The following is a 12,730-nucleotide window of genomic DNA, read 5'->3' on the forward strand; positions in this document are numbered from 1 at the left end:
TCAATAATTTTTAATTAAAAAAACAAAGCTTTAAGATAGTCCTTGCTGGCATATTCAATATAAATTGTTCACAAGTCATAAAACAATACAAGAGTTGAAAGCTCATTTTCTGCTGCAAAGAAAAAAAATGGCTGTAGGTTAAAGTGGCAGGATGAGGGTCATAGAAACCGTTCATTTTAAATTACAATATTTCTCTTTTGAAAATAATTATGACTGCAAAATATAACATGCTTATTAATTTGGACAGCCTGCAAGCAGGGATTAGGGAAATGAGTGTTTAAGCAGAAGCAGAAATTCTGTGGAGCATTTGTCAAGCTGGGCAGTGAATCCTTCTCTCTGCACGTGTACTGTTTGCAGGAGGAACTGGTGGTATAAGGTGGTACTGAATGTGCTATACCTTAAATTATACTTATAGGCTTGCAGTGTCCAGTGCATCTCATTGGGTGACAGGTTGGCCAGGCAGCATGGCTTTTTTGAAAACTGATGCTCCATTTAAACAGATGAAAGCTACCTTCCTTTTTTTTTTTATTGAAATGACTGTGAGCAGTTTTCTGTCTTTCAAAGGTCTGAACAAAATTAAAATGCTTCAAGTGCAGCAGGAGAGAGAAGACTTTTCTCAGAGACCCTGCATACTAAGACCATTCCTTAGTGCTTCTACATGATCTTGGTTTATACTTTCCTTGTCTCTGGTCATGCCTGCCTCTTCTGTAGTCCATATGTCAGCCAGCCATTTCATTTGTACATTGGTAAGGCTCATCTCTGCTTAATCCTGCTGGTAGGAGACAAGGATGCTGGATTTCTAGGAGTTAATTCTTCCTTTAGGATAGGATATCTTCCTTTAGGATAGGATGTAGGATATCTTCATTCCAGAGCTATTTATAGGCTACTTGGATGCTTATCTTTCTAAAGACATAATCTCCTGTTTGGTATTTTGGGTTTCTGATTCATTATTTTTGTCCCCAGCAATGATATCATAACCAAAGCACTGAAAGTTAACTAAAGACAAAGCTCTTTTTTTGTTGACTTTCTGGTTCAGTTGCAATTTTATCCCTCACTAATTCTAATTTTTTAATCTATGGGAATGACTGCTGTCACACTGTTGTAACTCACACTGAATGGCAGAGGGTTACGCTAGAGCTCGCTGCAGGTAGTATGCGTGTGGTTGGCCACAGCTTGGGAATGTCACTTAAAATTTTCTGTATACATATAAACACAATGAGAAATTTTATACACGCTAGTAGGTAAATGTCCATTTGGCATCATTAAGAAGTCAATGAAGATCTCTTTCCTCCAGCTAAGGACCGATCTCTACCGGTTTTTTGCCTCATTTACTGACCTGGGGTGCTGGCTAGGGCTGGCAGCTCTTTCTGCTTGCTGTAGGAGTCCCAGGATCTCTGTGGAGCAGCTCCTTTAGGGAGCAGCTGGTTTTTCTGTCCCCCCTTCACTACCCGGATGACATCAGATGTCAAAGTCCAAAGAAATCTTTTAAAATGATTAACTAGATGCAGGTTTGGGGATACTGATTTGAACAACAAATCTGTGTAATCTTGGCATGCCTTCTACCTCTTTGTTTGTATTTCAAATAATCTACAGAATGAGTTTATTGGGTGAAATATTTCTTAAGAACAATGATTTATTATGCATACTGGAGAACTCTGGTGGTGGACTTTTGAATTGTGTTTGTATTATACAGAGGCAGACAGGAAAAACTCCCACCACCATATGTTTTGAGGATTTTGTCAAAACTAACCTTTGTAGCTATGATTTCACTTGTTGAATACAGAACATTTGCAGCAAGTTGTGGATGAACAGTCTCCAGACTGAGGTTCTCATCTTGAAAAACACATGTGCACGCACCACGAACAGTCTTGAGGAAGTCAACGTGATCCCTTACAAACTACAGAGATAACTCAAGGAACAATTTCTATGAACGAGGTATGAGCCATGACTCTGCAAAGGCTTGCGTGTAGATTGATAGTTTGAAAATGTGTAGTCAAGTGTCTGGGTTGACCTTTGAAGACTAGGGGTGAGGAATCATTCATGGAAACACATCAGTGTGTGGCCTGAATACCAGAGAGAATCTTCAAGTGCCAAAGGTTGTCTCAGAAAATCTTGAAGTACCCAAAGATAGTTCCCACAGAGAGATAGTGCAGTCATACTACTATTTATTTACTAGAAACAATCTTTCAACTCTACTGTCAAAATAATACATATCTGTTTACATTTATACCACTGACACTGAGATTCAAGACTTAAAATAAAACTGGGCTAGATCCAGACCTGATGTGAGGTGCTTAGCAATCACTGACTTCAGCACAGTCGTGACCACATTGCACTCTGTCTGGCCAATTACTCCTTGGAAACAGGGAAAACCCCATCCGGAGTGTGAAGATCATTGCATAAACATAGCCTTATCAGGCTTCTTAGAAAGCCATGTGACTGTCAAGACAGCATGATGCAGACCCAATTTCAGGAGAAAAGTGATTCATCAGGACCTAAGAGAGCAGCTGGTACCTTCAGAGTGGGAGGGAAGCATTGTTTATTTTTAAATCCTCTTCATGAAACCAGGCTCTGGCAGCAGGCTGGGCAATCCTTTCAACCATCAGACCTAGTGCTTTGCTGGAAGGGTGCCTGGTGGCATTGCAAAGAGAGGGTACAGAAGCAGCAGGTGGGCCACCATGGTGCCTGCCTTTCCAGCAAAACACTTGAAGAACTTTTACAGATGATGGGTGCAGAGGAACCTTGCAGGGAAATAAAGAATCTGCCTTGGCTGTGAGAAAAGCAACAGAGGTCAGTCAGAGACCAAGAGAGACACATAACCTACAAATGGTCTCCAAAAAGCAAAGTGAAAAATGTTAGGTAGTGCTAGAGAAGAGGTGGGGTGCACACAGCATGTGCTTGCAGTGCATGACCATAATGAGATCACTTGTCCAGGACAAACTCAAAAGGGAGAGAGAGTGATACTGGGACCCTGTAGGGAGTTGAAGGAGATTGAATATTTGGGAAGTTTTTGGTGGCTGAAGTGTTTTCTAAAGATCCCTTTTCTACCCAGCTACATTCCTCAGTTCTTACATCAAGGTTATTGCATCGTTATTCACTTAGCCATGGAAGTGTGTCTGCCTGGTACCCAAACGCTCCCTCATGTGACTTCACTGATACTCCTTGAGTACACAAGGATCAGTTTGGCCAGTGGAAATCACTACAGGGATCTCAGAAGCTTGAACTAATAAAATCTGCAGTGGGTGAGATGTCCACCCCTGATGTGCACACTTACAAACATCAGATGCACTCTGCACTGAAACAGGTGAGGAAAACAACTGCAGGGTCAGAGACAGCCCCGCACAAGTACTCTGGACCATTACACTCCCTACTGTACTGCCTCTTCAGCACAGGTCGCCCTTCTGGGCAGGCTTTCTGCAGAAGGTCTAATGATAACCATCAGCTTCAATTTTCATGCATGGCACCTGCTTTTGGGTTGAGCTAGTCAGAATTGGTTCAAAGATCTAAAACAACAGAATGTGACCGGTTTAAAACACTTATAAGTGCTCATGTCAGATGAAAACACAATTTTCTTGTATCATACTACCTTAAAACGTTTTAACTTCCAAATGCAGAGCCACATTACCACTAGTTTTAGCTTACGTCAATTCTTCGTGTGTACAGAAACATCCACAGTGCTTTACACGCACGCAGGGCAGAGCCTCAGTATACTTTTTATCCTTCCATTGAAAAGCAGCAGTCATGCAAATTAACACCAGCTGAGGGTTTTTCCATCCAGATTTATTTCAACAATGGTACCTTTCAGGCTTAAATAACATTAGGGCATACTTTTATTTCTTTTTTATTCTTGAAACAACCTTGTACTATGGAATTTTCATGAGGTTATAATACAGCTACATGCTACAGAAAAGATTCAGTAGCAAATTTTGTGAATAAGCCAGATTGGAAAACTCGAATGACCACAGACTGTATCGATCCTATTGCTCTGCTTGTTCTAGGTAGAGAGAAATGAATACGTAAGTTGTGCTGATGCAAATACCACATTTCTGAGCCAATGAAAGCTGACTCTTGCAAAGGTTGGGCCAATAGAAGGCAAATATGGCTACAGGCTCCCCAGCTGAAAAAGGGAGAGCCCTACAGGAATGGCAATGAATGCTACCTCGGTGACAGTGGGTGACCAGGCACTCCAAGAAACTTAGCTATTCACACCAAAATTATTGCTATCAGAGAAGCACAAGTTGAAAAGTGATTCTGTGGAATCCAGCAAACTCTTAAAATAATAAACTCTGAAATAATATTCTGTTGTCTGCATTAAAAACTAGCCAGTCCCCTAGAAATATTTCAAAGACAAATATGCTAGGTAGGACCCATCCAACTGTACAGCACTGGGTCATTTGTCTCTTGCCATTCTTCTCCCCCTGGCACCTAGCCCAAATAGCATGAATCACTTGGCTCCTTTCTTGGAATATGGTCTCCCTCCCAGTCGCTGTGATCTGTATCAAGGATTTCTGTCATTTCTGCTCTTATTTACTTTTATTCCAATTATTGCGTTGGCAATAGGTGCTGTACAAACACATACTGAGAGGCAATCCCTTTGCTGAGGACCTGTGTTTACACAGATGTGATGGCCAAGAGGCAGGCGAGGAAGAAAGCCATCCCTCCCCTGCTCTGCCATGGCCCCGTCACCCTGAACTGCACGTACCCAGGCCCAGGTTGGTGCACCTCATCTGGTGTTGGCCAGAACATTGTCTGTGAACCATGTGGTAACATGCCTCATGGTAGAAAATCCTCTAATGGGAATAAACAATCACTTTCTGATGGGACCTGAAGCTGGGATTCTATCTATTTGTAGGGTGGCCCAGCCTTCAAGGAGAACATGTATGCACACAGCAGTTGCAAGCTTGCATTTTTAACTTTAATCCTGTAAAAACCTTACATGCATATTCTTTTTTTTTTTTTTTTTATTTGGTGAGAATTGCTGTAATATATGAGCCTGCGATGGTCTATTGAAAACAGACCCTTGAATAGGAAATGGAGAGTTTAGAGGTTATAAACTGCTAGTAATTTATTATTCTGAGATTGGCATATATTTTGGCGAAGTTAAAGTTGGCTGGAGTGATAGTGAGTGATGAAAGATGTTATGGCAGTTGAGAAGTGGCTGAATTCCTTTGTTTCCAGACTTTTCACTTTTTTTTTTAAAGCACAGAATGTTTATATAGAAAGTGTAATATTGTTTTATGAGTATTTGCTGGACCCTGCTAAAACCAGGCATTCAAGCTTTACTCTTTCAACAAAGTGTTTTGTTATAGAATTCCTCTGTGTTCTTTTTTTTAATGTTTCTGAATTAGGGTTAAACCAGGTTGGTATGTGGGGGCCATGGGAGAACAGCCCAGAAGTGAGGAACTGTCTGATATCTAACGGAGTGCACTTCGTCTCCAGGAGGCGATGTGATGGCAGGAGAGAGGACTCCTCCACTAGACACAAAGAAGCGATAACATGGGCACAAAGCAGGAGAAGAAAGGCTTTTAAGCACTGGGAAAACCCTCAGCACATTGAGAGTTTAATGCCCCTAGTTTAAGATCCTGCCTGCCCCACATCTGCTTTCTGGGCCACCAGAGCCTGCTTGTTTCCCATGTCTCTGTTCCTTCACCTGGGACCCATGCACAGCTTTAGCCCGTGGTTATAAACTGCCATTCCTCCTTCTTGGTTATCTCTATTTTCTCCTCCAAGACAGCGGTGTATGATGAACCTGGACACACTCAGGAAGCACATTGCTGTTTCTGATGTTCCTCTGCACATTTCCTCTACATTTATCTCCTCCAGGTTGGCTTCTCACAAAACTTGTTGGTTTCCTGCTCCTCGCTTGGCCCACTAAAGTCAGTCTCAAGCTGTTTTGTTTTTATAATAAAGGGCAGCCTGTGTACAGAGCTCTGAGCCACAGGACCCTGGGATGTTGCATCAGCAAGGAGGAAACTTTATTAAGGAATGGAAGCTGCTAAAGCACACTCAATTTAGCATTTTGTTGTTGTGGGCCATTGCATCAGGGCTTCCTTCAAGCTAAGTACCAGTAAAAAGAGCAGTCACTTCTACAGCTAGACGAAAAACAACCCCAGGCTAACTTTTAAGCTTTTTGGGAACAAGAGAGTCATTTTTCTGATCGTGCCATGCAGCCTGTGTTGTGATAACTTTCTGAGTCTGTATACTCCCATTTAATACTCCCACTTTAATGAAGACCTCACATAATGCTTCTACTCTGCTCCAGCCTATTCTCATTATAATCTACATAACTCCCTTTCCCAAGTAGCATTAAGAACTTTCAGTCCTCAAAAAGACCAAGCAAAGGATATCTTTCTTGTCCTAGCAATGCTGGAGAGCAAATAAGCCAATAAGGAAAAAGTAGGGGAAAAAAGCAAAAGCCGTTGCTTCAGAGAAATTTAATAACAAAGTATAGGAACCCTTGTTCTCACAAAATAAAACACTGACCTGCCAATGGCTTCAACAAGGTGAGGATTATACCTCCAAACTATACAATTATTTTTATTTTTATTTTCAAACTCCTAAATATCTATATATATATATATTTAGCTTAGCACTGTGAGGCCTCAGCTGGAATACTTTTCACAGTTTTGGGCACTGCGCTTTGAGAAAGATGTGAACCAACTGGAGAGAATCCAGATGAGAGCAACAAGAATGATCAAAGGTCCAGAAAATGTGATGTATGAGGAAAGACCAAAAGAATTGGATTTGTTTAGACTAGAGAGGAACAGTCTGAGGGGAGACATGACAACAGTCTTCAGACATGTTAAAGACTGTTGCATGGGGAAGATAAACTGTTCTCTGTTTCTACTGGAAGTAGGCTGAAAAGAATAGATTTAAATTACAACAGGGGAGATTCAGATTAGACTTTAGGAAAAACTTTCTGTTGGTTACAGCAGTTATACCTGAGAAGCCATTACCTATGGAAAACTGTGGGATCCCATCACTCGAGGTCTGGGTACTGGTATAGCTGGGCCTGCTTTGTGGCAGAGGCATGAACAATACAACCATTCCAAGTCTTTTCCAGCTTGCTTTCCCCAATGTTAGGAATGTAGGAGAAAGACTCTGTGTGAACAGAACATTTTTTTTTTCTCTGAAGGAATTTGGACCTGTCTGAGCCAAGGGATCTTTGAACAGGTCGGCTGCACCCTTAACTACAAAGTTAGTACTGTTACCTTATAACCATTACAAACTGTTTGCAATTATTCCACTGAAAACCAGGTGAAAGTTCTAATTCTCATCTGCTCTGAAGCCCCTGGACACTATTCTGGCAGTGGAGGCCTGGGCCAAAGAATCTGGCTGTAACAAAGCGTAACACCCTAAACATTGTAAAACATGCCATCCAGTGATAGATTTCTATGAACTCTGTTATATAGAAAGATTTAATACAGAAAGGAACCCAAAGATGTGACACTTTGTTAGAAAGTAGAAGATTACATAGTACAACATGTATTTTGGATTGAATTTACAATGAATTTTAAGTATAAAATAGAATCAAAGAAAAACAGGTGAAAGTAAGACAAATGCAGGGTGAATTAAGACAAAGTGCCGGACTGATAATTTCAAAGATAACTGGGAATGTAAATTAGCACTTCTAAGATCCTTTGTTTCAACAGGTGACTTTTTGGGGGGGTGAGGGGAAGGTTCTACTTGTTTGTCTGCTTTCCATTTATAATGAAAAAAAAAAACAAAACAACAAAACGGGCGAGATTGCAAAAGCCAGCTTTTTCCTCAGTTTCTTTGGTGCTTTTTGCTAAGCAGCCTTGGAGCTACGAAGGTTCACAGTCTTTGAAACGTAGACTCATACCCTAGAAGTGTTTACAATGGAAAAATGAGTCCTTAAAATACATGACCGCATAGAGAATCATATGGGATCTGCTGCCGATACACCTCCAGAGGACTGCATCCTGGTAGGGGCTGTGCATGAAGAGGCTCCCTCCTCAGACAGGCATAGGTCGCTGGGTCTGTGGAAATACTGACTTGGTTTTGAGCTGCTATACGTACTGGCTTCTGAGGAGAGAGTTCTGCAGAGGAGGAACCGTGTCTTTTGTTTTAATGTTTACAGGGCACCAACTCAAGGGTTAGAACGAGTACTGTGATACGTATATCCTCAGCCGGATGACAGAGCTTCCCCTGAAGTTGATGACGGTGTTAACAGTGATCATTTCCAAGTCCAACTGAATAGTACGGGGCCCTTTCACGGGACGGGTCATCACCAGGGTAGCACTGATTGGTCCCGTTTGCTGTACGCAAAACAAGAGGAAGCAGGTGAGATTTCCAAAAACAGTTCATGAAAGCTATCATCTCAGGTGAGACCACGTTATGTCCACAGTCCTCGAGCAGCCAAAATAACACTATTTTCTGTTGCATTGTTAGAAGCTACTGCAATTCACAGGAGAGAGAGCTTCATTTCAGCGTTTGGCTCCACCTCAGTGTTTTGTATGAACTATCACCTTCTACAGTTTTTAAAGCCTTTGGGAGCTCTGCACATAAAAGAAGCTATTGTGCATAGAAATTTGCTATTGTCTGAGTAGAAAAAGATGAAAACATGGTTTTGGAGTATGTACAAATAATATCACATTTTTTTGGTCAGATATTATTTGATTTGATACAAAATCTATTATTACTTTGAAGCAGCAGCAAACCCCAAGAAGGGGTTATGTTACCAGAGCTTTGAGAACAGATGTTTCTCTATGAGTGGAATCAGGGTTGGTTGTACAACTGCGTATGTTAACGTTGCAAAACCTCACCCTCTGCAGAGAGCTTTAAATATGTGAAGGCACGTCAGAAAATCTGTCCTTTAGTAAGTGGAAGCAGAGCTTTGAAATATCTGGCCAGAACAGTGGATTATGAGAATTTAAAAATTAGAGTTTCTGAGGTTAAAACCAAATGTAATTTGGTTTCCAACAGAAGCTTATGTACATAAAGTGGGACCTGTTTTACCATGAAAAGGAGCATTTATGTTGTATTTGATAATAGAAACCCAAGAAAATGGTGAGGAGGAACTGACCGGGCTGTCCAGGGCCAGGCTGTGGCCTCGGTACCGCAGCCCACCATGCAGCAGCCGGGGGGCCCTGTGATTCCCAGTGCCCCTTCCCTCTCTGCCTGCTCCTGCTGTTCTCAAAACAAGGAATAGGCACCACCTGCTGGCTACAAACCTGACACACGAACGTGTTGCCAGTGAAGCAGAAGGACGGCTTGTGCAAGCAAAGTAGTCTAGGTGACAAATGAATGGGTATGTGGTAAATAAATACAAAAAAAAAAAAAAGCAGACTTGAGTGGTGAAGCTCATCAGTGGAGTCTTAGGAAGTGCCAGGTCAGCCCAGACAAGGGGAGGTCAGTGGGATCAGTAATGGCTTTACAACAGGAAAGAACTTGTGAGATGTGCATGATCATTCCTGGATCACTTGTCATTTTGGGAATTCCAAAACATTTTTTATTTATATATATGTAGTTTTAACATTGAAAATTTTATACTGAGGCCCGCATGAGGAACATGTTTTGAGATCTATTGAAATCTGTCATGCAACCATTTTCTGTGAAGCATGGGAGCCATCAGTAGCCACCAAACATCACTTAAGGTGAATATCAAAGCCAGACCAGCACAATGACCTGCATGTCTGCATGTAAAAATGCCTCATACTGAAGGTTTGAATGGTATTCAGTGAAAGAAGAGTTCTGCTGTCAGAAAGAAATTCAGCTAACAAGAAGACACTCCAGGTTTTCTCCCAGCCAGCACCAGACTTACCCGCATGTAGAATTCCCTGCCCTCGTTCCCTGATTTGATTTGGAAGATGTAATAGGCTCCAGGGTAGCGAGTTGTTGCTTGCATCTGAAAGATGTCAGAAGGCACTGACCGCCCAGACACAATATCCATGACTCTGTACAAGATGGTGAATGGCTGATCTCGGCAGCCAGGGTTTTCAGCTGGACACATGCAGCGGCTAAAAGGGAGAGAGGATTGTCATCAGTGGTTACAAATTCCTGTATTAATTCATTCTTTACATGCTGATACAGCTGCAAAGAACAATCAATCAATCAATCAAGTTGTCAAACAGCTAAAAGAATCAATGAAAATGTAATGAATTTGCTTATTTTTAGTATCCTCTGTGCTACTCCAGTCTGCTTATATCCCTGCCTTCTTTTTCTTGTCTTCCAGGCTTTGCCAAAATATCTTGGCATCCCATGTCTCCTTAGCTCACTTGAAAATCAGTACTGTCTTTAAGGCAGCTCTGCAGGTGTAGAATACCTTTTACATGTTTGTTCTGATAGTAATTTAAACTGAACTGTCCCCAGAATTAATTATTGGCTCATTTCACTGAAAGTGCTACATAAATATTATATTAGCTGTTTAAGAATCTTTTATATAGTACACGAAAACATACAAGGAGACATCCTGGGTCAAACCAAAGCTCTAGCATCAAATCCAGAGCCCTAAGGAAGAATAGCAAATCAAGCATATGATGCTTCCACCCCAACAGCCTCCAATCATTTGTGACTCAGGAAACTCAGAACGGGTTGCCCAGGGAAGTGGTGGCGTCACTGTTCCTGGGGGTGTTCAAGGAAAGGTTGGATGTGGTGCTTAGGGACATGGGTTAGAGGGTGACATTAGTAGTAGGGTGATGGTTGGACCAGGTGATCTTGAAGGTCTCTTCCAACCTTAATGACTCTACGATTCTATGATTCTATATTGTTAGCCCACAATGCATTTCTTATCCATCAACTTGTCCATCTTCCCTTTGCACCCCCAGGAACATTTGGCATCCGTGGTACCGTGTGGCTCCACAGCCCCTGGCAAGCAGTGCACGGCCCCTTGCTGACTTTGATGCCCTCAGCTCTTGGGAGCAGACCGTCAATCCCTGCTTATACTCCACATGCAACTCAGGTTTTTGTATTTGATCCTGTCATGGCTGAAGAGTCCTAACTTAGTTGCTTCTCACAAGGAATATATTCCATGATTTTGACCATCTTTGTGGCTCTTTATGAACCTTTGTCCAGTTACATTACATTGCTCTTGAAAGGAGGGGATGGAACTGCATGGTCTTGAAGATATGGGTACACAATGGCACGTGTTCTAAGGATATTCCATACCTCAATTTCAGATTGCTTTTCTGACCTCTACTGAGTATGGCGGCCTATGCAACTACCTATAACAGTCCTCAAACCTCACTTGGACTATGATCAGATCAGTGCTCTTCATTTACACAGAATCACACAGAATCGTCTAGGTTGGAAGAGACCTCCAAGATCATCTAGTCCAACCTCTGTCCTAACACTAACAAGACCTCCACTAAACCATATCACTAAGGACTACATCTAAATGTCTTTTAAAGACCTCCAGGGATGGCGACTCAACCACTTCCCTGGGCAGCCCATTCCAATACCTAACAACCCTTTCAGTAAAGAAGTTCTTCCTAATATCCAACCTAAACCTCCCCTGGCGCAACTTGAGCCCATTCCCCCTCGTCCTGTCACCAGGCACGTGGGAGAATAGACCAACCCCCACCTCTCTACAGCCTCCTTTGAAGTTGGCAGTCTTTTTACTTTACATTATTCTGCATTGAATTTCATCTGCCATTTTTGTTGCAGTCATTGAGGCTTTTTCCGCAATTCTCTTCTTATCTTTCAACCTCTTATTCATCTGTGCCAGGGGCTGCTCACTTACTTATGGCTACTTAATTTCCATAGAAGCCTAAAGTAGGGTTCTTTTCAGAAGCCTTTGAAAACCCAAGCAGACCGTATCAGCCTATGCCCTTTAGCCATAAGCTGCTGAATTCTTCAGAGAACTCCAATAAAGTTGTGAGGCAGGATGTCCCTTTATAAAATCCATGTTAGGGAATTTACTGGATGGAAACTAGTTGCTTTTTTTCCCCCCTATTTCTTCTATAACCTCCACTATTGACACCAACTTCAGACAATTCCTCTGGCAAATCCTCCATACAAAAGTTCCTGGCATTACAAACACCCAATCCCTTCCACAGAGAACACAGATGCAAAGAATTTGCTTGTCTTTTATACTGACCACTTCTAGACATATGCCACAAATTAAATGCAGTCACATCTAGATATGAGCCAAAGCCACCAAATACAAAGCTCAGAGATCAAGAGTTTTGGTGGAAGACGATTTGTAAGTACTCCGCAGTTGGGCTCTGAGGAATTTAGATACATAGACTTTAAACATTTCAGCTTCTGGTTTAAGATTCTACCACCTCTGAAGATAGGTAGAGCCAGAACTGGCAGAACAGAACTTGTTCATTCCTCAGCTGTCCTAGTTCAGAAAGCAATGTAAAGACATTAATTCATTGTCATGGGAAGCAGTGGATTCTTCATCTCTTGCTTATCTATAAAATACATTAGGCTACCAAGTAATCCTAAGTAATTGGGTTTAGTGCAAACACTATGGATGAAATTCTATGGCCTGCAATGCTTAGAGACCTAGCTGGAGCTGAAACATTTTGAGCCCCAGGCAGGTACATACAAAAATGTGAAAGAATCAGGCAACTTTTAGAAATGTGCTGCCTTCCCCCTGATTTGTTTGCCCAAATAGTTCCATATTTAAACAGGAACAGTGCTAATAGCCCCATTCAGATATACCCAATTTGCAGACAATGCTAATCAGTCTGTGGACTTTTCAGCACATTTAGCCTTTAAGCAGCAGGAAACTACTTGGACCCTGCGATAAGTAGCATCTAAT

At 41.8% G+C, this 12,730-nt stretch overlaps 1 protein-coding gene across 1 annotated transcript in view; it reads right to left on the minus strand.

The window, feature by feature from the left end:
• Positions 1-7,255: 7,255 nt before the first annotated feature.
• Positions 7,256-12,730, minus strand: part of FBLN5 (fibulin 5) — a 46,868-nt gene continuing 41,393 nt past the window's right edge. The window contains exons 10-11 of the mRNA XM_035539563.2: positions 9,785-9,980; positions 7,256-8,279 (exon numbers count right to left, since the gene is read on the minus strand). Of these exons, the coding sequence (XP_035395456.2) occupies positions 8,118-8,279; positions 9,785-9,980 (358 nt within the window). The 3' untranslated portion in view covers positions 7,256-8,117. The remainder of the gene's footprint in view (positions 8,280-9,784; positions 9,981-12,730) is intronic.

The sequence above is a fragment of the Cygnus atratus genome, chromosome 5 (assembly GCF_013377495.2).
Source record: "Cygnus atratus isolate AKBS03 ecotype Queensland, Australia chromosome 5, CAtr_DNAZoo_HiC_assembly, whole genome shotgun sequence".
Classification (NCBI taxonomy): domain Eukaryota; kingdom Metazoa; phylum Chordata; class Aves; order Anseriformes; family Anatidae; genus Cygnus; species Cygnus atratus.